This window comes from Malus sylvestris, chromosome 9 (genome assembly GCF_916048215.2).
Source record: "Malus sylvestris chromosome 9, drMalSylv7.2, whole genome shotgun sequence".
In the NCBI taxonomy this organism is placed as follows: domain Eukaryota; kingdom Viridiplantae; phylum Streptophyta; class Magnoliopsida; order Rosales; family Rosaceae; genus Malus; species Malus sylvestris.
This window is the reverse complement of record NC_062268.1, coordinates 34,226,507-34,253,856: the sequence shown is the minus strand read 5'-3', so window position 1 is coordinate 34,253,856 and position 27,350 is coordinate 34,226,507. Positions and strand designations below refer to the sequence as shown.

The window sequence follows — 27,350 nt, the reverse complement described above, 5'->3', positions numbered from 1 at the left end:
TATGCATTTCTTTTTACTTTTCACATACTCTTTTTAATTTTTGGCCTTCATATTGAATAAGCTAAAGAAGATCAATGACTAAAGGTTAATAAAGATGTGTAAAAAGTAAAAATAAGTGTGCGAATATCACTTTTCTTGTGATTTAGACTTCAATCATGTAATATTATTTTTTAGGGCAACTTTTTTACTTTTTTTTTTAATTTTTTTTTAATTTTATAAACAAACGATATTATCTATATTGATGAAAACGGCCGAACGGGATAGGCTAAGCCTAATAATGACTTGGTAATAATATGGTTCAAATTCGTCTTTGGTGAGAATCGAACCTAAAACCTCTCACTTACAAGTAAAAATGAATATTACTATACTGTAGTACTAAGTGACATAAATTTTTAGAGAAGTTTAATAGATTTTTTAAAAAAAAAAAATTGGAGCCTAAATGATGTAGAATAACTAGCGGACCCACAATATAGAGATAATCCACATTTGTAAGCCAAAGAAAAATGGGTGTTGAGAAACCTGAAGTTGGGTGCCCTAGTGTTTGATTTGGTACCATAATTTAGTCTCCTAAGTTGTTTTAGTTAGATTCTTAAAGGAGAAAATTTTGAGATTTAACTCATGCGAAAATAAGTAACGTTTATTCTTAATGAATATGATAATTACAACTCGTCGTATATACATCTAACGGTTGAAATTTAAGTAAATTTATGAAATTTCGTTCATGCATAAACAATGACTTTGTTAGAATTGCACATGGAGCCTATCACGCAACATACATGCACATTACGAATGAAACTCGAATCGGATTCCCAAATCAGAAAACTTGGAAGACTCTATTTAGCATTTTCTTTTGAGGTAAAAAGAATCCCGATGAGAGAAATGTTAAACCTGGGTTTTGTGCACAGTGACAGTGCCAGGCTTATTAAAACAGGGCAGCAGTAAGTGGTGGTAAAAGTGTTTATATGTCAATAGTGACAGGTTTGACCACTAAGATTGGTAAAGAAAGTAGCCTATAGTACCCAAAGTACCCAGAAGAGGCCTACTTTAGGGTTTTTGCCATCCAACAAAAATGGCGGGCACGGAGGTCAAAGAAGAAGAGCAGCTCCAATTGTTCAGCGTGGGCACAGAAGTAGAAGTGAAGAGCGACGAGGAAGGGTTCAAAGGCGCCTGGTTCAGAGCCACCATTGTCACAAGCCCCACAAATTCCGCCTCAAAGAAGAGGAAGAGGGCGTTGGTCGAGTACAAGAACTTGGTCACGGAAGACGGGTCTAAGCAGCTCAAGGAGTACGTCGATTCGGAGAACCTGAGGCCGACGCCGCCGCAGCTCGCCGACGGGAATTTCGATGTGGGAGATGTTGTGGACGCGGATTACAGAGATGGGTGGTGGACTGGGGTCGTAGGGGAGGCTCTTGACAGCAATTCCAAGTACCGCGTCGTCTTCACGAACCCCCCGGATTTGATCGAATTTCAGAAAGAGCGTCTCAGATTGCATCAGGATTGGGTTAATGGCGAATGGGTTCGGCCTAACAAGCAGGTAATCGCTAATTCTTTCTTTCCTTTTTAAAGATAATCTGCCGTTTCTTTCATTTCGTTTCCATATTTTTGGTGCATTACTCATGCATGTAAAAGTCCGAAGATATTCGTAAATGAGATCGATAGTCTTGCTTTGTTTTGGAATTTGATCAATTCATTCGACGCTTATGTGTTCGAAACTTATGGGTCCATGCAATGAAATTATCTGAAGGGAAGTAACTACAATGCTCTTCCCCCTTTCTTGTTTCTAGTGGTTCTTTTGATAGGTTTCTGAACTCAGTTAATGACAAAATGCAGTTGTTTGTGGGTTTCATAGGCTTCGTGTGTTCGTGAATATATCACTTGCACCTAAGAATTAAAATGTTGTTGTAAAAGAAAATTAGGATAATACCTATCTGGTGAAGTATGATAGTTCAGATGCTAGGGTTCAGAAAGATGCTGTAAATTTTCAGCATGTTCGCCCTCCCCCTTATGTGATTTTTTCTAGGTGGGCTGGTGTTGTTTCCATCCAATGTTCTGGCTGAGAGGATGTGCACCGTCATTTTAAGCATAGGATTAAGGTTAGGGAACTAGTTTCTCAGAGATAAGATGACAATTGGTTGGTGCATTGAACGTATAATCCCTTTTCTATTTAATGTTTCCTAGTCGAAAAGAGAAGAGAAGAGAAGAGAAGGGGGGGGGGGGGGGTTATTGATATCTCAATTAAGGAAAGGTTCAATATTGTTTTGTAGTACTTTGGGAGAAATCACTCTGCATACAATCGAAAAAGAGCCTTACTACATTTTTATATATGGAATGATGCCTCCTGTAGAATATGAACCTAATGTACAGTAATCACTTGTGTTTTGGTTAATGGTCATGAAGTATGCCAAAGAAAAATACTTAGTTCTTGATTTAGTTGAAGTTTAGCCAGTGTCTTTCAGGGATTAGATTTATTTGTTGGTAAATAATCAATTTAATTTCGTTCCAGGATGTATTGGCTGCTTCAGATACTCCACAAGAATTAGAGCATGTGTTGCCTGCTCCAAAAGATCCTAACAATCTTCAAGTGGCTACTCAACTAGAAAATTCGAGTGCTGCAGAGGAGAATCCTGAATCAACTAATTCAGGGAAGAATTTAACAGAGCAACCAAGTTATCCACTAAGTGTCAAGGGCAAAAAGATGTTAGCCCGTAATGGTAGTGCTACAGACTCGCGTCCAGTTAAAAAGTTAAAGGACGAAAAAGCAGCTAAGCCCACAGTATCCGCTACAGCACATCAATTGAGCAAAACGCCCGACAATAAAGAATTGCCCCAGGAATTACCTCAACTGAGCACAGGAGTTAAGGGAACAAGACGCACAAGGAAACCTGTTGTACGCCATCAGTTTTTTAAAACAGAGAGCGTGCTTGGGAAAAATAATGTCGTGAGTTGAATGTCTTTTCTTAACCTTTATTTGATTGTATCATTCATGTGATGCAACTTGCCATTCATGACATGATGTTTGTGGGTTCCATGAAATCGGTGACACACATAGAGGATGCGCACATGCACACACATTTTTCTTGGGCCTAAATGATTGATTACAGTGATTAGTAGCAATGCTATGTCTTAAAACATGATATAGAAAGGAACAAAAAAAGGATCCTGAGTAAACTACATGTGACGGAATGTTGTCTTTCTTCCCCTTTCTTGATGGGCAATGATGAAAGTCATCATTTCGGTTTTGTTTTCCCAGGAACCAGTGTTTATGAATTAAGATCAACATATTCTTTATGTGTAGAAGACTAAGCAAGAGAATGACGGTGAAGTGAATAGCCAGTGGATTCATCCTGTAGCAAGTAAAGGAAGGCGCACAAAATCTCATGCTGGAAGTCGATTCACCCCAGACGCAGGTAAAAGAGAGAAAAAAGGGTATATATGTTCATCAGTAGACCATGCACACTGGTTAGGCTTCTTATTTGAAAGACATCCTGGTTCTTCATAATTTTCAGGGTATATCTGTGCACTGCCTAGCCAAAAGAGAGAAAAGGGTATACATGTTCATCAGTAGACCCTGCACTGATTTAGTTTCCTATTTGAGAGTAATTTGGTTATCTATTATTTGCAGGTAAGGAAGAGTCCGCAAGTGTTTCTTTGGCTGGACAAAATGTTCAGAAGGAGGGTAATATTAAAGAAGCTGAAGGGCCTCAAACTATTAGGTCAACAACTAAGGGCAAGGAGGGTTCACTGGCTGAAATACCGGCTCAGCTACCTGATCAAGAGTTGCAAGTGAAAGATCAGAGGAAGAGTGCAAATGATCCTGCAAAAGAAAAAAGCATGGTAGGCAATACACAAAAAATTGACACAAATTAGTCAAAAGACAGTTTAGGAGTAGTGAGTAGTTTTTAATCAAACTCCTTAGTGATTAGCCAGATCACTTCTTGTAGGAAAAGTGATTGTTGTTAGTGTTAGTCGTACTTAGCTTGACAAAACTTAATTTGATGAGTCAAATAACAAATTACTAAAGAGAAAAGGATATAAGTCAAGTAAAAAAAAAAAAAAAACTAGTTTCATAGGAATGAAGTTTCTATGTAATTATTTATCTAATATTTCATTCAATTATGTAAAGTGAGGAACGTAAGACATTAGGGATTTTAGCTATCAACAATGGCAACATTGGATATTCTCTAAAATAAGCTATTAACACTCAGGTTATGTCAGCTGAACTTGGCAGTGATTCAATTTTGGCTAACCTGCTCCGTAGCCTGGTTACTTTTCCAGACATGGTATAATCATGGACATGGAGTGAGAGGTCCTCAGTGAAAAGTTATCTTTTGTGTACTTCTTTTTGTTTTTCCGCTCAATGGTATTGCCTATGGGTGTTTGTCTGTATTTGAGCAGGAGTTTAAGCAGCAACCAGCTGGAGGAAGCAGTCATAAAAGGAAGAGAGGCAGGCCTCGAAAGTTGGTGGTCATAAGATCGCGAGCTTCAGAAGGAGGTAAAAATTCCTTATAACTGAATTCATTGTCTGATATTCTAGATTCAGTCAAAGTCCATTTTACGCCCTTGCTTTTCAATGTATTTCAGTTGGGTCCCTTTGGTTTTAATTTGAACAATGTCAACCATTTAATTATCATATTTGTGTCAATTTGGTCCTCTAGTTAAAATTTGAATGTTAATCCTACATTTTGCAATTAGAGAAAGAATGATTTGGGTGAAAATGCGATCCCATGTGAACCTGATAATGTATTGGAATTATGCAGATGCTTGTCTAACATCCTATTAAGTTGTTGGAAGAGGATGAATGGACAATTGCAGGGCAATTTTGGACAGTTATTTGTATTTATTTATTTTCACAAATGATAGAAATACCAAGTTGCGATATAATGACTACTCAAATATGAGTTGAACCAGTGGTATCCTCCTTATACTGCCTTGCTACAAGTGGGGAAATAGATAAGGATAACATTGTTCAAGTTGAAATGAGATGGAACATATATGGAGCTATTAGTAAACCTATAGGCCAGCTTATCCCTAAAGAAAAAAGTTCTTACCTTGACCATTAAACTCTCGGGTAAATAACCATGGTTTTGAACTGCAGTGAAGGGGCAGAATATTTCAGGAAATGTCGCCAGCAAAAATGTTGCGAATGATCAGACGCCTGAGGAAGCTGCTTTGCGTGTGCTGAGAGGGACGGATCCTACAGGTTTGAGATTGTGCAACTTGATTTCATTTTCAGCCTTTCAGTGAAGAATTTCTCAACTTTTTCATTGAAGAAAACAACAAAGTTTAAATAAAAAACAACATATAAGAAGCACAATCACTCTTCAGTATAAGGGATAAACTGAGTATGTCGTATAAGTTTTGGGTAAGGAACTTGAAAAGCATTAAGGAATGACATGCAGCAAACCAGAACTTGAAAAGCAATTCTGGAAATTCGAGACTTAGAAAAGAATTAGCTATTTTCACATTTGCACACAATTTAATTGTCAACAAGGTAGTGTAGCTAAACATTTTTCTATTTGCTGTATAACAACTTTGTCAGTGAGAAGTAGTGCCAAAATATTTCTTATTATTCTATTGACCTTGGTTCTTCCCCCTTGAACTGGAACGCTTTCTGGAATTTGTTTAGATGCACAAGATGCCTCTAAAAGAAAAACGGCTGAACTTCCTGGAAGGTGCATGATAAATGAAGCTTCATTGATAGCATCCGAGAATGCAGATGATGATGACAGACCTCTATCCATGTGGTTTGGAGGGATGCAGCATTCTGCGAGCGTGGGTGAATCAAGTAAGTTGCGTCATATATTAATTTATTTTTCTGTTGTAGCCATTAGTTTGACTATATATGTTTTTCTTTTCTAGGACCATCCCCTGATATGAATGTCGACCAGCATAGTGATAGAAAAGGACCAATCGAGGTAGCAACGGAATCTCCCGCAGTTGCTGCAGTCAGTGGCAGTGGGACAGAGGAGAAGCAAGTGTTTCCATTTGTTAAGAGCTCCCCTGTGTGGAAGACTATTGAAACATTGGAAGTGTTCAAAAAGTTTCCCCAAAATCCTCATTTCCGGCCTTTGATTGAATGCAAAGAGGAGTACCGCGAGGGTTCAGCAATTGGAAACATGATAACCTTTTCCAGTCTGGCGGATAAAATATCCAGGCTGCAGTTCGACGACCATCGAAATGTTTTGGGTAGCATTTTGGAGAGTCTTCTTGACTTGGAGAAGTATGGGTTTAATGTTACAGTTCTACGTGGGCGGGTGAATGATCTGCTGTCTGTTAAAGACAGGCATGGACGGTTTCAGGTTGAGTCAAAAGACGCTGAACACATGATCATGGAGCATTCTCATGAGAAGACCAAACTTGTCGAAGATGCTGAGCATATTGCGAAGAAAATAATCGAGTTGCAGGATAAACATGCATCAATGAAGTCGGAAATGGAGGCCAAAGACCATGAGATTGCTAGATTGAAAATGCATATGGATTCCATGAATGAAGGCATTCAGAGCGCTCGGAGTGATTTTGAGAAGCTAGCTTTGGCTCCCGTGACATAGGCCGCGCACAACGGAAGTGGTTAAAGTTTGCTTCTCAGATTAGGGATGTAAAGCTTAGGTATCAGTTGGGACAATTTGTTGTACTTGGCACTAGTTTTCAAATTTTAGTACCTAGTCTGGAATGTTGAGTAGCATCGTGGAATGTATCGAGAAGTATGTATGAAACTTGTAGATCAAATCCATCCATATTCCATAGCTTGAATATTTGAATTTTTGATTAAAAACTTGAAGCAACCAACACTGCTATATTCAAGCTATGAAGGATGAATCCAGCTATATTCTTTTGAACATTTAACTTTCCATTTTTTTTTTCTTCTTCTTTTTGTTTTTTTTATTTTTTTTGAGTCGAGAGAGCGTTAGTACGTTAGATTAGACATCGACGGGGTTCAAACTCATGCCGTCATGCAAGGGCACAACACATTTCCACCACTGTGGTAAATGATCACTTGCAACTTTCCATCGTTTGAAGGGGATAGTAAATCATAAATATTTTATTTATTCTTTAATTTTTTGTACGCAGAACCCTCTTAAGAATTTACCAAGAAAAATTTCCAGCATGTATGAAAATTAGAATGTAAATAACTTGCATCTCTAGATAAAAGTAGCACGTGCTACTGTCAATGAAAAATTAAAAGGAAAACTAATGAAAAAGGTTTGAAAACTTTGAGTTTTAATGATAAGGACAAAATAAAGGGTAAAGTGAATAGTATCAGGATTGACTTTTTAGTGTAAAAATGTGGTTTTTCGTTAAAATAAACAGTACCGGATGCTTTTCGTTAAATTTCCCATATTAAACCGTGCACCTAACTTACACCATATCATGAAATTAAGGTCCACAACTTTTCCCTAGGCGGTACGATGATGCATGTGTTGTCTGCGTCGTCCCTTATCATGCTTTAAGAAAAAAAAACCCAATTGGACCCATTGACACCAACTCAACTTACATATTATGTATGGTCGCAAACTACAACACATAGAAACTGCAATTGCATGCATGCCTCTACCAATCTATGTATTCGTTGATGGATTTTTTTTTCTTTATTTATATTTGTTTTTTTGTCGAACTTCATTAGTGGATTTATTAACAAAATAAAATGCCATCAGTCTACCAATCTCAGTGAGATATACTCTTTTATCTTCACTTTTATGCATCACGTGATGTATAAACATAGTGTAAGGAATGAAGAGAAGGGGTAAAAGTAAATCCTTTACAAAGCATTATTTTGGGATGAAGACCTAACCATGAAGAGAAGGTGGTGGTCAAACCTATCCATTGTGTGGCCAATCCTATGGCTGGCTTAGCCTTGTTGGATTTAAGTTTTACACAACTTAAGCCACAACCCTAATGAGCCTAGAAACTAGAAATTCCTTTGAAGAGCAAACTCGACATGTGATGTTGTGTGATTAATTTGTATTCAATCTTGCATGTGTTTGCTGCCCCGTTTTAGGAATGAAATATGTCATTTCTCTCCAAAAAGTCGTGCATTTTTTCTCACAATCATAAAGTGGTGGTGAACATCACTAATAAGTCACTATATTTTGTTGGGGGACTTTTAGGTTGAGGTGAATTTGGGCTTTGAGAACGTCCTCTTGTCTTCTTTGGTACGGATTCGTAACAAGTCCCGGATATCTCAAAAGAGTTAGTTTCTATTTGGAAATACCCCGGTAACATCAACAACTTGAAGATAGCATGAATGATCAAGATAATGACTTGCTCAAGTGAAGAGTGGTGTGGAAGCTAAAAGATTATCAGTTTACATGAGAGAGAAAGGGTTTGCATGGTTGCATGACATTCTTAGCTGCATGATTTGGGCTTTCCAGGGTGATAGTGAGGCTTCTAATGGCTGAGATGTTTGATGGAAGGTTGTGGGAGTTACTGAGATTGCATGGATGATGATGCTTGAGGCTTGGAGTATGCTTCTTGACTAAATGGAACTCTCTGGGCTTCTTCCTGGGTGGTTCTCTCTCACTACGTTATCTCTATATCTCACCCTGTTCTTCCAATCCCCCCTCTATAATGGCTTCCCCCCGCTTTATGTAAGTGAAGGATTTTTCTCTAGGCTTCAAAGGAATCTCTCTTTGTGGCTTGGTCTTCCCCTCCTTTCTCCCTAGGCCTCCTATTATTCCCCTTTTGGTGTAAGGTAGCTGAACTGTTGAAACCTGCAAATTGCTTCTTCCCGAGACACAGCTTTCTCAAGGTGGCCTTCCGCAGGCGCTACTTCTGGTAGTGCGCCGCATGGCTTTTGCGCGTTGGTTGTCTGTGCAAGCTGGGAAGGGAAAGTTAGCATTAAATGCCTGACTTGCTGGGCTTAACATGCATTTAATGCAGGAATTTAGTTTAGTCCTAACTAAGGAAGTTGGCTTACTAGGAAAATGAGTAAACTAGGCTAGTTCTCTCTCAATGATGCATGTGTGAAACACAAAGGGTATGAGCTTGGATCTTTAGGCTCCCAAGCAGCCCAAAGTCTTTCATGACCCCGATTCCATGTAGGCTTGATAACCTTTCATAACCATCCACACCACAATCCACTTGACAGGCCCCGAATATGTGACTTAGGCTTAGCATGAATTGTGGCTAAGGAAGCATGGCATGATGAATAGGCATGAGCATGGCTTGAATATCCAACTTAATCATTGTGGCATGGTATGTTTGTGAATATATTCTTCATCGATCCCATGCCTTGGCATGTGTTTGGGTTTGAATGTAGGCTTTGCATGACAATTGGGCCTTAAGACTTGGTTGGGTTGGTGTGTAATATTTTTGGGCCCCAACATATTTTTATAAATAGGTATAATTTAATCTATAGTGCATTTTGCTCATCACCTTCAAGTGGTGGTATTTCTCACCATCCTACTTATTATTATTTGATGAGTTTAAAATTTGAAATTTATGTCCATTACACTACATAAATATTGAGATTTAAACTCATCCAACGATGATAAACAGAGTGGTGAGTATCAACATCACTTGAGAGTCTTGAACAAAAATATTTCCTTTAATCTATTTACTTCACAATTCTCGTAATTCAGTTTCATCCAAAGACAATTAATAGGGTGGTAATCCACCTAAGAAGGCTGGCGAGTAACAAATATAACGAAACATGCCACGTGAATCTTGGGGTAGGTTTTTGATTATTTCCTAAATTACTGGAGGTCCCCGTTTGTACGTTGGTTTATATGCAATAATGCATGGAGTTGATGTTATGATTTTTAAGACGTTCAAAAACCGAGCACGAGCAGACTTTATGATGTTTATCTGTCAATGATTCATGGCCATAAAAACGAGTAAGTGCACAACATTGGGTAAAATAATGTATTGCACACTCATGTGCTCATGCAAATTGTACTATATTTCGTTATGATTTAAACTTGTTTTTAATTTCGAACTTTCCACTTTGTAAATTTCTTTTCCAGTTTCATCTGCTTGTTTTCACTTTTCAGTTACAGTATGTTTACTAATACATAGAGAATCAAATTAATTCACACGTGTCTTCCTAGTATTATAAGAAGTTAAGTTCTCATTCCTATTTTTTTCTACTTCATTGATTAAAACTTTATTCCTTTTTAATTTATAATCAAGGTTCTTAGATTTATTTACATGTCAAGATAATTAAATTTATTTATTTTCAATTAAATTGTATTTCTAAATATATTCATTGAGTGTTAGAACATTACATTTGGTATATTTATATTTATTGCTAAACTTTGTATCATATATTTCTATTTTTAATTTGTACCCATTTTTAATTTGCAACCTTTTTTTTTAAAAATTGAATCAAGTTTCTTTTCAGTTTTAATTTTTACCCATATATTAATTTCTTTTTGTACCCGTATTTTTTAAAACTTTTATTTAAACTCATAACTTTTTAAACCTTTTATTTTTACCCGTACTTTATTTATAATGTACCCATTCATTTTATGTAAGATGTATCCAATTTTTTATGTAAAATCTATTTATTTATTTTTTAAATCTAAAATGTACACATTGTTTTTTTTTGTTTTATATATATATAATGTACCTCCTGTTTTTATTTTTTTTTAATTTTATTTATTATATATATATATATATAAATGTACCTCCTGTTTTTTATATAAAATGTACGTCCTGTTTTTTTTATATAAAATGTACCCATTTAATTTACATAAAACGTGCCCATTTTTTTGTATAAAATGTACCAATTTTTTGTATGTGAAATGTACCCACATTTTTATATCAATGTACCAATTTGTTATATGTAAAATGTACCCATATATGAATGTAATATTTTATAAAAATAAAAAAAAATTCTAGATGCACTCATAAGCAGTTATTTTTTTTATTTTTTATTTTTTAGGGAAACCCGTAAGCAAATCTCAATAATTAAATTGGTAGTGTAAATGTAAGCAAAATAACAGTTTTGTTGTGGCTTATATTTAACTGACAAGAAGAGGAGGGCCGGCAACACTAAGACAATATAGAGAGAGATGTGTTTGTAGGGTTGTGTAGAGAATGTGTTATTCCCCTACGCAATGTCTTTATTTATAGTAATAAGAGAGAGAAGAAATCATTCTCCTCCAAGGAGTACAAGTCCTAATAGGGTAGAATAACTAGAATAAAATCTAATTTGAGATTTACACAATCACACTTAAATAAGAAGTTTATAACACTCCCCCTTTGAGTGTGTAAATACTCAAGTAGATTCGGCACCATGTAGTAGTTGAGGAAGTCGACTCGTCGGCACTAATTATAGGGACATGCTATTCAAATAATGTAGGAACTTGCATAAGGAAGTAAGTCTCACAAAAAATCTTAAGGCTATGGTAAAAACCCGAGTATGGACAAAATCCATAGTCTAAGGAAAAATGCATGAGAAATGCAAAGTCAAATAAAACGTCTACGGGACGTCATCAAGGATATGATCAACCCAAGGTGGGTGCTTCGTCGAAACCTTGTTAGGTAGTAAAAACCCAATGGGAAAAATGCTCCTAATCGTAGGGAAAAAGAGTACATTAAGATCAAGCAAGTATACTTTAGGATACTTCCCTGAGTTTGACATAATTCCAAAGAGAACTAGCAATGTTACAACTCATAAAGTTTATAAATACCAATTCCTTGAACAAGCTTATGAAATGTTACCTTTGGTAGTGCTTTGCTGAAGAGGTATGGCAGATTATCTTGTGAACGGATTTGCGTGACTTCAATCTTTTGATGCTCTTGTTGTTAATATGAAAAGAAGAACTTCGGCATAATGTGCTTGGTGTTGTCTCCTTTGATGTAACCCTTCTTGAGCTGTTCGATGCATAATGCGTTGTCTTCATAGATCATCGTCGGGAGGTCAATGACGGGGTAAAGATCATAGAAGTTTCGAATATGGCCCACAACTGCTCTTAGACAGAAGCATTCCCAAGTTGCTTCGTGTAGGGCAAAAATTTCAACATGGTTAAACGAAGTGGCAACTAAGGTTTGTTTAGTTAATCTCCAAGAGATTGTGGTGCCTTCAACGGTAAAGACATAACCCGTTTGAGAATGCACATTGTGCGGATTAGATAAGTATTTTGCGTTGGCATAACCAACAAGGCGAGAATCAACTCGAGATAAAGGGGTGAGTCATGACTCGAGGATCCATAGGAATAGAACAAGCCCATATCCTTAGTACCCTTAAGGTAACAGAAAATGTCTTTAACACCAGTCTAGTGTCTGCGTGTTGGTGCATTATTGTATCTTGCCAAAAGATTAACATTGAATGAGATATTGGGTATTGTACAATGAGCTAAGTACAATAAAGCACCTATCGTACTTAGATGAGGAACTTTAGGCTCCAAAATCTCTTCATCATCCTTATTCGGACGGAAGGGATCTCGTTTTGCATCTAACGATTGAATGACCATAAGAGTACTCGAAGGCTTCGTTTTATCCTCGTTAAAGCGGCACAACACCTTCTGAGTGTAGTTCAATTGATGTACTAAGATTCTATCCAAACGGTGCTCTATCTCGAGACCGAGACAGTATCGAGTCTTTCCTAGATCTTTCATCTCAAATTTCGACTTCAGTTGTGCAGCAGTTCTCTCGAGCACTTTAGAAGTTATGATAAGATTCATGCCGTCAACATAAACTGCAACAATTGCAAAACCAAAATGTGACTTCTCAATGAAAACACAAGGGCATAGTTCATTGTTCACATATCCTAACTAGTCAAATACCCACTCAGACGGTTATACCACATTCTTCTGGATTGCTTCAAACCATAGAGTGAACGCTTCAGCTGAATTGAGAGTGTGTTCCGAGGTTTGGAAATATTTCATCTAGTCAATGTAAGTCATTCCAGAACTTTCATATAAATTTTAGTATCAAGATCCTCATAGAGATACGCAGTTACTACGTCTATCAACTACATACTCAGTTTTTCAGAAACTACCAAACTAATAAGGTAGCGAAAAGTAATCACATCCATAACAGGTGAATAAGTTTTGTCGTAGTCAATCTCGGGGCATTGTGAGAAGCCTTACACAATAAGATGAGGTTTGTAATGCACAATTTTGTTCTTCTCATTACGCTTTCGAACGAAAACCCACTTGTAGCCAACAGGCTTCACATGTGAAAGAGTATGAGTTACAGGTCTAAACATCTTACGTTTCACAAGTGAATCGAGTTTGACTTGGATTGTTTTTTTCCAGTTTGACCAATCAGCTTTATGTCCACATTCATCAACGGAATGGGGTTCAATGTCATCGCTCAACATAATCTTAGTAGCTACTGCATATGTTGATGCATCGTTGACTATCATCTCATTTCTACACCAAACATCATCCAAGCTAACATAATGGACCGAAATCTCACTATTCTTGGGAGATGGATTAGTCTTTTCAAGGATGCTTTCATAATCTAGAATTTCCTTATGAGTTGGATAGAATAAGTAGGCGACAATTAGATTCACGGTAGGCTTTTCAGGGCCCTGTATCGTGGGTTTCCTATTTCGGGGGTATGAATCCTTTGAACCAAGAGGTTTGCCATGCTTTTGTGTAGGGGAAGATGATTAGCTAGCCGCTAATGTACGTGGATCAGCCAAAGTGGCGTCTCGGGCCTCCAAGAAGGAAGTCAATCATACATTTGGTACATCCATCTTTGCAAGCACATTCGCATCTGGAATATGTGATCTTATCATTTGCGCTAGATCGGTGAAAGAATATGGTATGCTCTGAGCTACACTCTAAAGATCTAATATGCGTTGTACTTCAGTCTAGACTAAGTGATGTGCGGATCTAAATAAGACAAAGTGGGAGTCGTCCACAATAATTCACATCGTTCTTCAGGAACGTTTTTATCTCCTCTTAACGACGGGAATACTGTCTCATAAAAGTGACAATCCGCGAAACGAGCGGTAAACATATCCCCTGTCAAAGGTTTTAAGTAATGAATGATTGAAGGATAATCATATCTGACATAGATTCTCATCTTTCGCTACGACCCCATTTTTGTACATAAGGGCGGCGAAATCGGCACATAGATCGCATAACAAAAAACACGCAGATGTGATATGTCGGGTTTGTTTATGATAATCAACTGAATGACGTTATATGGTTGGGTCACAATAGGCCTTAGGCAAAGCAACATGGTCGGGTGCAATATTGCATGGCCCCAAACAGCGATCGAGAGCTTGGTACGTATGACCAACGATCGAGCAATAATTTGTAAGTGCTTAATGAATGCCTCTGCCAGGCCATTATAGGTGTGAACATGGGGTAATGGATGTTCAACTTCAACCCCAACCGACATGTAATAATCATCAAAGGTTGTGGATGTGAATTCTCCAGCATTATCCAATCGAATAGATTTGATCGGATAATCAAGGTGGTGAGCCCTGAGCTTGATAACATGAGCTAATAGTTTGGAGAATGCAACGTTCATTGTGGACAACAAGCACACATGTGACCAACATGTGGAAACATCAACCAAAACCATAAAATAACTAAATGGTCCGTAAGGAGGGTGAATCGGTCCACAAATGTCCCCCTAAATCCTTTGTAGAAAAATAGGAGGATTCGAACAAATCTTGTCATAAGACGGCTTAATAATAAGTTTTCCCATGGAGCAGGTTTGATATGCGATTCCTTGAATTGAACCTAAACTTCGGGTTAGTGGATTTCCGTGTGATGATTTGAGGATATGGTGCATTGCTGTTCGTTCAAGGTGTCATAAACGATCATGCCAAAGTGTAATTTCGTGTGCGGTCCCAGAAGTAGGGTCGGCCACATAGTGGCTTTCTATAGGGCATATAGTCGTAGTATACAGACCACTCGGGATACGCTCCATCTTCTTTAGAATATGCTTTTGGTCATATTCATAGGAAGTGATGCACATAAATTCAACTCCGTTTTCTACGTAGGTTTCAACATGGTAATTATTATCTCTAATGTCCTTGAAACTCAACAACGTTCTTCTGGAGCATGGAGAATAGAATGTCTCATCAATGGTCAAGATTGTACCATTGGACAACATTATACGTGCCTTACCATATCCTTTAATCATGTTAAATGGTCCTGAGAGAGTTGTCAGATGTGCATTCTTAGGTATGAAGTTAGTGAAATAGATGCGTTCATGCAAAATTGTGTGCGTGGTTGCACTATCTGCCAGACAACTAACTTTCCCACTAGTCATACCTAGAAATAAAAAAAATCATTTGAGTCGGTCACATGCATAAAGTTCTAAAAACAAATATCCATTCAAAATAATTTAAGTATTCAAGGATGGTAATTAAGAAAAACTTAATATGAAAAAACAAATCACCAACAAAGAATGCAAACATAAAGGAAAATTGTGCAAAATTAAACCAAAAAACAAGGGGGTTTCGCCCACTATGTGGAATTTGGCCCCATTATTCTAAAATTTAACTAGAAATAGTTCATGTTTAAGATTCTAATCTTCCATAGGGGTGGTATCCTTTTGAAAGTCAGAAACCTCTATCTTGGTACTTTTTGGTTCATCCACTTGCACAAAGTTTGATTCAAACTTCTTACGATGAAAATGATATTCAGCTGCAACCTTATGGGGAGCACGGTAAACATTGGACCAATGGTCATTTGAACCACAGTGGTAGCATATGTCCGCATTCATTCTTGAAGTTTAGGGTCTTGGGAGCAAGGTTAGGGCATTTTGGGGCTCGGTTTCCTCCCTTAGATGGGCCTTGGCTTTGTTGACCTTGATGGGGTAGATTCTGGATGCTCCTGCCACACCTATGTTGGAATTTTGGGCGTTGGTTTGTGCTATAATGTGCTTCAAGCACAACAGTCGCCCCAGTAGGTCAAACTTGATGATTTTTCATCAACAACTGATTCTACTTTTTAGCGATAAGTAAAACAGAGATCAAATCCAAAAACTTAGTGAACTTTTGAGCCCTATATTGTTGGTGCATGACAATATTAGTAGTAGAGAAGGTCGAATAAGTCTTCTCCATGAGATCCTGTTCGGTCAATGTCTCGTTACAGAACTTGAGAAGTGATCGAATTCGACAAACTTCAGAATGGATGAGGACATGTCTGTCTCATCTTCATTGATGGGATGCAAATTCTTTGCGGTGAGTTAGAGCTTCACATCTTGAACCCACTTGAGGTAGCTTCTTCTAGAGACCTCTAAAGCGGTGAAGTTGAGTTTGTTCAAATACGACATGTTCCTATCACAAAATAAATGGACATGATGTGGTTAGCATAATGGAGAAAAAAATCAATCCATTCACATAGGAGTAGAACATTCAGGTTCTAATAGACATGTATTAGTTTAATTTTACAAGAAAAAGCTTCGAGTTTTCATGGGTGATGTTTTTAAGGAAAACTTTAGGTTTTCAAACAAGGCATGTTTCTAGAAACTTAAGGTTTCGAAATAATTATGAACTTTAGGTTCATGTGTTCCTACAGACAAACACAAAAATATATACATAAATATGCAACAAAAAGAAAATGCAAATAGATCTTTAGGGTCTATTATAATAATTGAATTAATTATTTGGACTTCAGGCCAAAGATTAAAGTGAGGGTGAAAAATTATAAAACCCATAGGGCCTAAAAAATAATTAGGCAATTAAATTCGGGGCCCAAAATAAGGGTCAAAGCCCACATATTGGCTAATTAAATTTGTACCGTGGTCCAGGCCTAAAAAATAGGCTTAGATAGACACGGGCTGATCAGGCCCTAAACAGAATTTAGGTTACAAGTGTAGTAGCAATAAATGGGTTGCAAGAACAAGGTCCAAAAACAGAGGCCCAAGTGGGCACTGATCAGATGCAACGCGTGCACGTGCACTAATGCACCAGTTGCAGGCTGGGATTGCATGCATGCGAAACACGGATGCACCAGTACGTGGTTGGGATCTGGTGCATCATGGGCGTAAAGACACCATAGCCTTATGGGCTGGTGTCGCGCTTTAGGTCAAGCCGTGGACTTAGGCTGCATCAAGCGAGCCTAATTTGAACAAATTTCCATTGCAGGCGGAGAAGGACAACCCAACTGGGCTTGGGTTTCAGCCAAAAGAACACCTCAACATTGCTGGGTGTGGTCACCGGAGACGAAGGCTGGTGTCGCCGCTTCAGGCAGCAGTGTTCTGGTCAAAAGAACTCGGTATAGGTTAAGGGTTTAACATGGAATTCGATAGTGTGATGGAGAAAAATGGCAAATCTCGACGTCCATAAACCAAAAACCCTTGGATTCGAATCTTGGGTTTTCGAATCCATGGAGATTCATACAAATCTCGACCAAAATCAAAGTCGGTGACGATTGCAAGTCGTCGGGGATGGTAGGGCATGGCTGCAGGCCATGCGTGGGACGCCGTGAAGGGTGTCAAAGTTTGGCAGATGGACAATGTCGTGGGTTTGGGTTCCAAAGGTGTGGAGCTTCTGGCTCCAGTGTAGGCTCAAGTCATGGGTTCAAAGAACCCTAAAAAAAAATTTGATTTTTTTTTCAATTAATTCAATGCATATTTAATTAAATAATTTAATGAATAAACATATATAGGATGCAATTCATGGTAATATCAATTCACATAATTCAACAATTATAGATATAATGCATACACAATTTATGTAGAATATTAAATTTGAAAAACATAAAGTTGGGGCATGCATTATGGTGAATGTTCATGCTATCAGAGCTGCAAAAATATCGAGATAAAAACCGTTGTTTTGAAAGAACCTGCTTGCATGATGACATTGGTGAACTGGTTTAATACAGAAAACTTCCACGTCAGATTCCTAAGCGCAGCGGTAGGAGCGTGCTGATAACTTGTTGTGGCTTATATTTAACTGACAAAGAGAGGAGGGTCGACAACACTGAGAAAATAGAGAGAGAGATGTGTTTGTAGGGTTGTGTAGAGGATGTGTTATTCCCCCTACAGTGTGTCTTTATTTATTGTAATAAGGGAGAGAAGAAATCCTTCTCCTCCAAGGAATACAAGTCCTAATAGGGTAGAATAACTAGAATTAAATATAGGGAACTTTAACGAAAAGCTCCCGGTATTGTTCACTTTAACGAAAAACCATATTTTTACACTAAAAAGTCAATCCTGGTACTATTCACCTTACCCTTTATTTTGTCCTTATTATTAAAACTCAAAGTTTTCAAGCCCTTTTCATTAGTTTTCCTTTAAATATAATCTAGGATTTACACAATCACACTTAAATAAGAAGTTTATAACAAGTTTGAGTCTTTATTGATATTATTACATCTCTTTTATTATTATGTTATTTATGTGGAGATAGACTTCAATCTAAAACAGTTAGAGGCCAGGAACCGAAACTAAACTATCCCTATTATAATTCTTTGTTTTTTTTATATGAAGAGAATACAATGTATTTCATTCATAAAATGGGCAAATAGAAGATCTAAACAAATGAAGAACATGATCGAGGAGGATACTCGCAGTTGAAAAACATACTTGAAGAAAAAAAAAAAAAAAAACTAACAAACAAACCAAAGAACAAACTGACTACAAATTGCGAATACTATTTCATTAATCGAATAGAAAGAACTACAAAATATTGCTTTGAAGCCTACATACTAAAGGACTGTATCTTATCTTGTTTTCATATATATATTTAGTTACACGCCTCATCAATCTATGCTAGCACACAAGTCAGAGTTGCCTAATGCAACCTGTACGACAGAACTGGGTGTAATCATAATATACGCTATAGTGCTACAATCATATGAAGACTAGTGCTATTCGTAGTCACATACGAGTTGGAGTTACCTATTGCAACTGTATGACAAGATGTCGGAGTTTCCTATTGCAACTTGTACGACATGACTGTCACCTACTTGGATCCAAGGCGAGCGTGCGGTGTGGATGTGAACATACATATGAAACACTGGCCCTGGCCCTAGGCGAGCACTAACACCAGGGTGTAGCAATGATGAGCAGACTACATAAATCTAAGCATGCCATAACGATTCAATAATTCTAGTCAACATAATAAACTTACCTGCGTATCCCGTAGGATTATTTTAGCATTTCACAATAGTACAACATTTCTTATAACGTTATTTAATCATGGCATTATATGCATAAATCAATTCAAAAGCATTTGTGGAAACTATAAAAAAAAAGTATATATATCTGAAAACAAATGCCCACTCACTTATACGTGGTCGGATTGTAGCCTCCTTGCCTTGCTTAAACTCGTACTTCCTCGGGATAATTTTCTCCTATATGTGAAATAACTAAAATAATTAATTAATTAACAAATACACAAAGAGGCTCGGAAAAACCCCCATAGTTTACTCAAACGGAAGGTTTAAACATACGAAAACATTCTACTCGACGACACGGACTCGTACATGTCAACCACTCGCCGGCCAGTGGCCTCACACACCGTCACGCGCCACCAACACATGGCCACACTCGTGGGCCACGCGCTGACAGAAGCTAACAAATTCCAGGGAACAGTGTTCTAAAAATCGGCCTAGGTAGCTGCCTAGGCGCTGGGCGACGAAGCCCCGACTCGATTTAGGCCAAAGCGGTTACTTAAAGCGGGGAGGATTTAGGCGGTCGCTAGGCGGTCTAGGCGTCGCTAGGCGGCAGTCTAGGCGGCTGCAAATCATAAACTTGCTGCAACTCTCACAACAAATCTGAAACTTTCAATGTCGTACGTAGCAGCAAAGCCTCGACGATCTTCTGCAGCTTGTCGTCTGTGAATAAATGAGAGAGATAAGGTATTTGACATTTAGTCTGAAGTGGCGTGAGCTACAAATCCAATGATTCAGTTTGAACCTCTGGAAAGGCTCTGGAAGGGCTCTTAAAGGGCTAAGGAAGAAGAAGAAACGAAAAGGTGTAATAGAAAGGGTTTTTCAATTTTCAAAGGGTCAAAAGGTGTGATGATCTGGGACTCCACATTTGGGAATGTGAAAGAGGTGAAGTGGCACACGGCTTTGCATTATGAAACCACCCACTACTTTTTGTCTTTTCAAAAGCTGTCAAAAGTTTGAGATTTATACATATAATATATATATATATATGTAAATTTTATATGAATGATTTGGATAATGTTTTTTTTCTTAGACCATCAAATTATGTAGATAAAATAAATAATATATGTACATACAACATTCACATATGTATGTTCTTCTATAATAAATAACATATTATTCAATAATTATTTACATATGATATAGTAAGTTTAATTAATTCATATAATATAAAAAATTTACCTAAATCCGCATAGACCCCGTGACACACCCCGTCCCGAAGGAGGGCATGCTGGCCGTCACATGAGAGTGACGTAACCATTTACACAGTTCGGAAGCTTTTAAAATACAATTATTAAAATGGAAATCCTCGAGGGTGAGTCCTACCTTTGTGATTTCTGTCAGAATACCGCTGGATTCCTTACCTGAAAATGGTGTCTTTGAGTTCGTAGAGTCTTCACGAGCATAATGGTGCCCTTGGGAACTCACTGGCTTCGGGTTCCATTGGAACTTCAAAGTTAAGCGAGTTCGGGCGAGAGCGGTCCTAGGATAGGTGACCCACTACGAAGTTCTCGTGTGAGTTCCCATAAACAAAACCGTGAGGGTGTGACCTGGGCTCAAAACGAACAATATCGTGCTACGGTGGAGTTGAGCCTGGGATGTGGTGGGGCCCGGGCCGGGATGTGACAATTTGGTATCAAAGCCAATCCCTAGCTGGTAGTATGCCGACAAGGATGTCAGACCCCTAAAGGGGGTGGATTGTAACATCCCACATCGTCTAGGAGAGTGGATCATGTAAGCCTTATATGTATATTCCTATCTCTACCTAGCACGAGGCCTTTTGGGAGCTCACTAGCTTCGGGTTCCGTAGGAACTTCAAAGTTAAGTGAGTTCATGCGAGAGCAATCCCAAGATGGGTGACCACTGGGAAATTCTTGTGTGTGTTCCCAGAAACAAAACCGTGAGGGCGTGGTCGGGGCCCAAAACGGACTCCCAAAACCGTGTGAGCTCTGAGTTGCTCCAAGTTGAAGGTTCAAATCTCGATCATTTCATGATCAGTTGGTACGGATGAGTTCGTGAGTTCGAGATGAGTGTGACAATGGGTTCGATCTACAAGTTTTGATGATGGTGTGTGTGTGCGTGCGCACACTGCAGATATGAGAGAGAGAATGAAAAGGTGAGAGAGAGAGAGAAAAACAACTTTCTGATTGGGTAGAGAGGAGAGAAAGAGTGATCTGATTAGTGGAAAAGAAAGAAAATCTGATTGGGTGAGGGAATTGAAGAAATGAACTGATTGGTGAAGGGAATGAATACATGGGTCAATATTAAAGAAGAAAAACAATAAGGTTTTCAGATTTTGTACAATAAATTGTACACAAAAATTTGTCTCCTTATTAAAAACAGTGTTTCCAACACTAATAAATTAACACACGTGTGTACAAATCTACTCGTTGTTAACGTACTTTAACTGTGTGTAACTTTGTCGTTACAAATCCGATTCAGGTTTAATTTATGCTCACGTGATTGTAACAACGTGTGCTAATTAATTACGATAACGAGAAAAATAAATTAAAGTCGAATAACCACATCCACGTCACTTTGCCCACAAGGGCATCAATGTCAATTTACACACTTGGGGAGAAAATTACATAGAAATTTGGGGGTGGGTCGTCACAATCTACCCCCTTAAGAAAATTTCATCCCCAAAATTTCAACACTACTAAAGATCATAATTAAAGAACAGACGTAGATATAGATCTCACATACCCTCATTTGTCTCCCAGGTAACTTCCTCAACAGAGTGGCTCATCCATAAGACTTTCACCATACTAACAGTCTTGTTCCTGAGAACTTTGTCTTTCCAGTCCAGAATCGTCACTGGAACCTCGTCATAGGCCAAATCTGGGTTAATCTCTAACAGTTGAGGAAGAATCACATGTGACAGATCAGAGATGTATCTCCGTAACATGGACACGTGGAACACATTATGCATTCTTGACAACTCTGGAGGTAGATTAAGTTGGTATGCAACTTCACCAACTCACTTGATAATCTCATAAGGTCTGATGTAACAAGGACTTAGCTTTCCTTTCTTCCCAAAATGTACAACGCCTTTCCAAGGTGACAACTTTAAGAATACCCAATCTCCAACATTATATACTTTGTCTGTCGAATGTCTGTCGGATATACTCTTTTATTGATCATGTGCTATTTTTAGGTAAGCCTTTATCACTTGGATATTATGTGTCGTCTCATCCATAATTTCAGGGCCCACCAGAACTTTTTCGCCTACCTCGAACCAACACAACAGTGTACGACATGGTTTCCCATAAAGGGCCTCAAATGGTGACATACCAATGCTGGAGTGAAAGCTATTGTTGTAGGCGAATTCTATCAAAGGTTAGCGTTTGTGTCATGCGTCTCCGAACTGCAGGACTGAAGATCTTAACATGTCTTCCAACGTCTGGATAGCTCTCTCTGATTGCCTTTCGGTTTGAGGATGATAAGTAGTGCTGTAGAGTAATTTCGATTCTAGAACTTCTTGAAAAGCTACCCAGAATTTTGTAGTAAATCTGGGGTCCCATTCAGAAATAATATTACAGGAACACCATGATACTTGACAGTTTCAGAGATAAAAAGTTCGACTAACCAACTCAAAGAGTAGTTTTCACAAACAGGTAGAAAATAAGCTGACTTTGTAAGCCGATCTACAATCACCCAAATACCGTCATAGCCATTACACGTACGAGGCAGTACGCGAAATCCATTGTGATATCTTCCCATTTCCACTGAGGTATAGGAAGTGGTTGTAGCAACCCAAATGGTTTCTTTCTCTCCGCTTTGACTTGCTAATAGACCGAACAACGACTCACATACTCTGCAATTTCTCTTTTCATTCCTGGCCAATAGTAGAAAGGTTGGATAATATGATACATTTTAGTACTCCTGGGATGCATCGCATAAGCTGAGATATACGCTTTATCGAGTATTTCTTTCTTTAGTTCTTCAACCTTTGGTACATATATTCGATCGCCTTGCATAAGCATACCCTCAGGTATTCGAATCCTGAGATCTCCCATATTGCCGTTCAACACCACTTGTTTTAACTCCTGGGATTTTAAGTCATTCATCTGAGCCTCGAGAACACGAACCAATAAAACTGGTCTAATTTGAAAGTTGGCAAGTAGAGCTTCCTGGTAATCCACTCCCAAAGTGGTTTTAGTAGATTTTAGGTTGGTGAGAAGAGGAACACGACATGCATAAAAAGCATTGAGTCGACTGTGAAATTTCCTACTAAGAGCATCTGCTACAGTATTCGCACGACTAGGGTGATATTCAATAGTGCAGTCATAATCGTTGATCAATTCCATCTATCTATGCTACTGAAGATTAAGTTATTTATGAGTAAAGATATACTTAAGGCTTTTATGGTCAGTGAAGATTCGACATGTTTTCCCATAAAGATAGTGCAGCCAAATCTTCAAAGCGAAAACAACAGTTGCTAATTCAAGATCATGAGTAGGGTAATTCACCACATGGGGCTTTAATTGTCGTGAAGCATACGTAAGCACCTTTCTATGCTGCATCAGCACACAGCCCGGACCATTTAGAGAGGCGTCACTATAGATCTCGAAATTCCCACTGTCATCGGGAAGTGCCAAAATAGATGCATGAGTGAGACGATACTTCAATTGTCGAAAAATATGTTTGCATTCATCACTTCATTCAAAATTAACTCATTTCTTGGTCAACCTTATCAGAGGCAAGGCTATGGTTGAGAAGTTTTTCACAAAGCGTCGATAATAGCCCGTAAGACTAAGAAAACTCTTAACTTCAGTGACCGTCTGAGGTTGCTCCCAATTCTCCATTACTGCTACTTTTTTAGGATCCACGAGAACACCTTGAGTTGATATCACGTGTCCCAAGAAGGACACCTGATCCAGCCAGAATTGGCACTTACTGAATTTGGTGTACATTTGATTCTCCCTTAGCTTCTTCAAAACCAGACGTAAATGTCTAGCATGGTCAGCCTTGTTCTTAGAATACATTAGAATGTCGTCGATGAAGACAATTATGAACCTGTCAAAGTATGGATGAAATACCCTATTCATCAGGTCTATAAAAGCTGCTAGAGCATTAGTTAACCTCGAATGGCATCACAACAAAGTCATAATGACCATATCGAGTTCGGAAGGCTGTTTTCAAAACATCATCACTTCTGATCTTCAATTGATAATAACCGGACCTTAGATTGATTTTCGAGAAAATGCAATCACCACAGAGCTGATAAAAAAAATCATTGATACGAGGCAACGGATAAAGGTTTTTAATCGTCACCTGATTCAACTGTCTATAATCGAAACATAGCCTCAAAGTTCCGTCTTTCTTCCTCACAAACAAGATTGGAGCTCCCAAATGAGAAGTGCTCGGCTGAATAAATGCCTTATCAACAAGTTCTTGCAGCTGGGTTTTTAATTCCCTTAACTTTGCAAGAGCTATACGATAAGGAGTTAAAGAAATAGGGTCGGTACCGAGGGTGTCCAATCCTTATCGAGGCATCGAGAACTCGAGAACTCAAAATAAGGAGCCTAACTAACATAACAAGTTTCACCCCTAGGAATCGAGAACTCCAAATCATAACCGAGATGAGTGGGGTAAGGTTGAGACTTTTGAGCAAACATATGGGAAATGACTGAATGAGTAGCACCCAAATCAATTAAAATTCTAGCTAGATGGCAAAAAACATTCAACTTACCCATAATTAAGTCGAGGTTACCTTAAGCATCCTGCAATGTGATGTTGTTGAGGCGACCCTGCGTTTGTTGTCTGCATCTTCAACCCCTATTTTCCTAGTTTCTGCATCCCTGATTACTTTGACCTTGGTTGGTTTGATTAGTTTTCCTGGTCGAGCCGCCACTGCTGGAAGCTACATCAACATTCTGGTATTGTCCTTTAGCATACCATTGTGCTAACCCCTTGGTACTGTGGATAGCTGCCCTGGTAATAGGGAACATTAGGCGGGTACCGATATGCTCCTCCCTGGTGCTGGGGTATGTCACCTTGATAATGAAAAGCACCCCCATAACTTGTCTGCTGATAGGTACCAGGTCCTTGAATCTACTAGAGAAGAACTGTAGGTGGTAAAGTAAGAGGTTAAGGTTTCTGATTCATAGGACATTTAGTAGCTCTGTGTCCCATCTGACCGCAAGTATAACACCCACTATTTCCTCTTTTACATTCACCATAATGACGATTATTGCATTTGTGACAGAGCGGAGCACCAGAATTGCTAGGGTTCCTTTGTATCTAAAAACGTGAATGACCGGTGGAATTGCCGCCCATTCGCAGCATATTGGAACTTGAACCACTGCTTGACTATCCATAATTATTACCACTTCTCTTGAAATTCTGAGTCTTTCGAGGGCCAAAAGATGACTACCCTCTATTATTATTCCTCTGAGTATCATCATCATCATCATCATCATCATCATCATCATCATCATCATCATCATCATCATCATCATCATCAGGAGCATTCTTGGAATCTTCAACACGAAGCAGAACCTCAAAGAATTTTTGGTGGGTAGAGCATGGAGTAAAAGTCGCCAAAGAACTCAGTCGCTTACGAGTCCCCTTCTTAAAATAATAGAGCATCCCTTTGGGATTCCCAGCGATCTTGGGACAATAACGGGATAAGTCAGTGAACTTTCGGTGGTACTTTGTGATTAACATTTTACCTTACTTCAGCTCTGTGAATTCTTCTCTTTTTCGATCCTTGTACTCTAGAGGTGTAAATCTAACCTCAAATAGACGCTTGAAAACATCTCAATTCATGGCATCTTGAGTAGACAACAGGCATGACTCTTGAGCCTACCATGATCCAACTCTAAGATGGAAGAACCAAGTCACTGTCTTGACCCATCTCTCCTCTGGAAGATTCTCCTGTCCCTGCATAACTCGGAAAATCTTCTCAACATGGTTGATCCAAACCTCAGATTTCTCGAGTCCCTCATTGCCAAAGAAATTATTTATCTGAAGATGGGTCATAGTCTCTGGGGTAGTCATCTGAGAAGAATGAAGTGTGGACTGAATGGCGCTGGCGATTGCCTCACCGAGTTGCCCAAAATCAGGAAATTAGTCTCAGAAGGGATAGGTGGCACTCTACGAGGTGGCATGATTGTGACATAAGAGATCATAAATTATTAGAACCTATAGCATATACGAAGGATGCAGAACTGCCAAACCTATGCTCTGATACCAAACTGACACACCCCGACCGGAGTCGAGGCATGCTGGCCGTCACCCGAAGGTGACGTAACCAAAAAAGAAAGTAAAGCATAAAAATATGGATAAATTTAAAGTAAATGAACATTTATTTAGGCTAAGTAAAGAGTGCGCAAAAGTGGAAAGAACCTATAAAGCACAAAAGTTCAGAGCATAGATGACATAAGTAGTGCAGTCGAAACTAATTAAAGTGCTTAATACATAACCGGGAAAAGCTCCCTACATTTATTTAGGTATGTCAGAATCCACCGGAGTTTCCTCGTATGCCACAGAGAATTCAGTTATCTAAGACTTGGAGGGGCGAAAAATAGAAGGGTGAGTGGGCAAAAACAAAGGTTTATAATTCATACTAGATATAAGTACAAAAATCAATTCAAATCAACAATAAATCCATAAATATGCCAATCACAATATCTTGACAGTAGCATAATAAAATCATATACTCATCAATCTATGCTAGCACATAAGTCGGAGTCGCCTAATGCAACATGTATGACTAACTGATGCTCATTAATCTATGTTAGCACACAAGTCGGAGTTGCCTAATGCAACTTGTACGACAGGACTGGGTGTAATCATAATATACGCTCTAGTGCTATAATCATGTGAAGACTAGCGCTATTCGCGGTCACATACAAGTCGGAGTTGCCTATTGCAATCTGTACGAAAAAATGTATAAATATATATCTGAAAACAAATGCCCATTCACTAATAAGTGGTTGGATCGTAGCCTCCTTGCCTTACTTGACCTCGTACTTCCTCAAGATAATTTTCTCCTATATGTAAAATAATAAAATAATAAATTAATTAACACACACACAAAGAGGCTAGGAAACCCCCCATAGTTTGCTCATACATAGGGTTTAAATATACGAAAACATTCTACTCGACAACGCAGACCCGTACATGTCAACCACTCGTCAACTGGTGGCCGGACTCGTCGCCAAGACATGGCCACACGTGCAGGCCATGCATTGACAGAAGCTAATAGACTCCAAGGAATATTCCGTTAGAATCTGACTGAATATTCCGTTAAGTTTAACGGAGTTAGAATATTATGTTAACTTTAACAAAATATTCCCATTCTTC

At 38.5% G+C, this 27,350-nt stretch overlaps 2 protein-coding genes across 6 annotated transcripts; one reads left to right on the top strand and one right to left on the bottom strand.

Annotated features, from left to right (window-relative positions):
• The first annotated feature begins 1,009 nt into the window (after positions 1 to 1,009).
• LOC126582832 (DUF724 domain-containing protein 7-like) lies at positions 1,010 to 6,838 on the top strand. Of its 5 annotated transcripts, none has more exons than XM_050247054.1 (10): positions 1,010 to 1,534; positions 2,504 to 2,938; positions 3,299 to 3,407; positions 3,507 to 3,545; positions 3,623 to 3,834; positions 4,206 to 4,280; positions 4,396 to 4,492; positions 5,096 to 5,200; positions 5,627 to 5,785; positions 5,860 to 6,838. In XM_050247054.1, exons 1-10 carry the CDS (start codon positions 1,070 to 1,072, stop codon positions 6,546 to 6,548), a joined length of 2,385 nt encoding a protein of 794 aa, XP_050103011.1. In that variant the 5' UTR covers positions 1,010 to 1,069; the 3' UTR covers positions 6,549 to 6,838. The 5 variants fall into 5 exon arrangements, with proteins under 5 accessions (XP_050103011.1, XP_050103010.1, XP_050103013.1 ...); XM_050247053.1 differs by having other exon boundaries at positions 1,011 to 1,534; positions 3,296 to 3,407; XM_050247056.1 differs by lacking the exon at positions 3,507 to 3,545 and having other exon boundaries at positions 1,012 to 1,534.
• A 16,875-nt stretch (positions 6,839 to 23,713) lies between these two features.
• On the bottom strand, positions 23,714 to 25,360 carry LOC126634002 (uncharacterized). The gene is made up of 3 exons (XM_050304493.1): positions 25,181 to 25,360; positions 24,939 to 25,108; positions 23,714 to 24,056 (listed from the first exon to the last, which is right to left on the bottom strand). Exons 1-3 carry the CDS (start codon positions 25,358 to 25,360, stop codon positions 23,714 to 23,716), a joined length of 693 nt encoding a protein of 230 aa, XP_050160450.1.
• Positions 25,361 to 27,350: the final 1,990 nt, after the last annotated feature.

Coding starts and splice junctions, on each gene's coding strand:
- LOC126582832 (XM_050247053.1), top strand. CDS start 1,070: ATGGCGGGCACGGAGGTCAAAGAAGAAGAGCAGCTCCAATTGTTCAGC. Junction 3,546..3,622: donor TAGCCAAAAGAGAGAAAAGG/GTATACATGTTC, acceptor TATTATTTGCAG/GTAAGGAAGAGTCCGCAAGT. Junction 5,201..5,626: donor GAGAGGGACGGATCCTACAG/GTTTGAGATTGT, acceptor GAATTTGTTTAG/ATGCACAAGATGCCTCTAAA.
- LOC126634002 (XM_050304493.1), bottom strand. CDS start 25,360: ATGGATAGTCAAGCAGTGGTTCAAGTTCCAATATGCTGCGAATGGGCG. Junction 25,109..25,180: donor TAGTGGGTGTTATACTTGCG/GTCAGATGGGAC, acceptor TACCACCTACAG/TTCTTCTCTAGTAGATTCAA. Junction 24,057..24,938: donor ACCAAGGGGTTAGCACAATG/GTATGCTAAAGG, acceptor ATACTTTGACAG/GTTCATAATTGTCTTCATCG.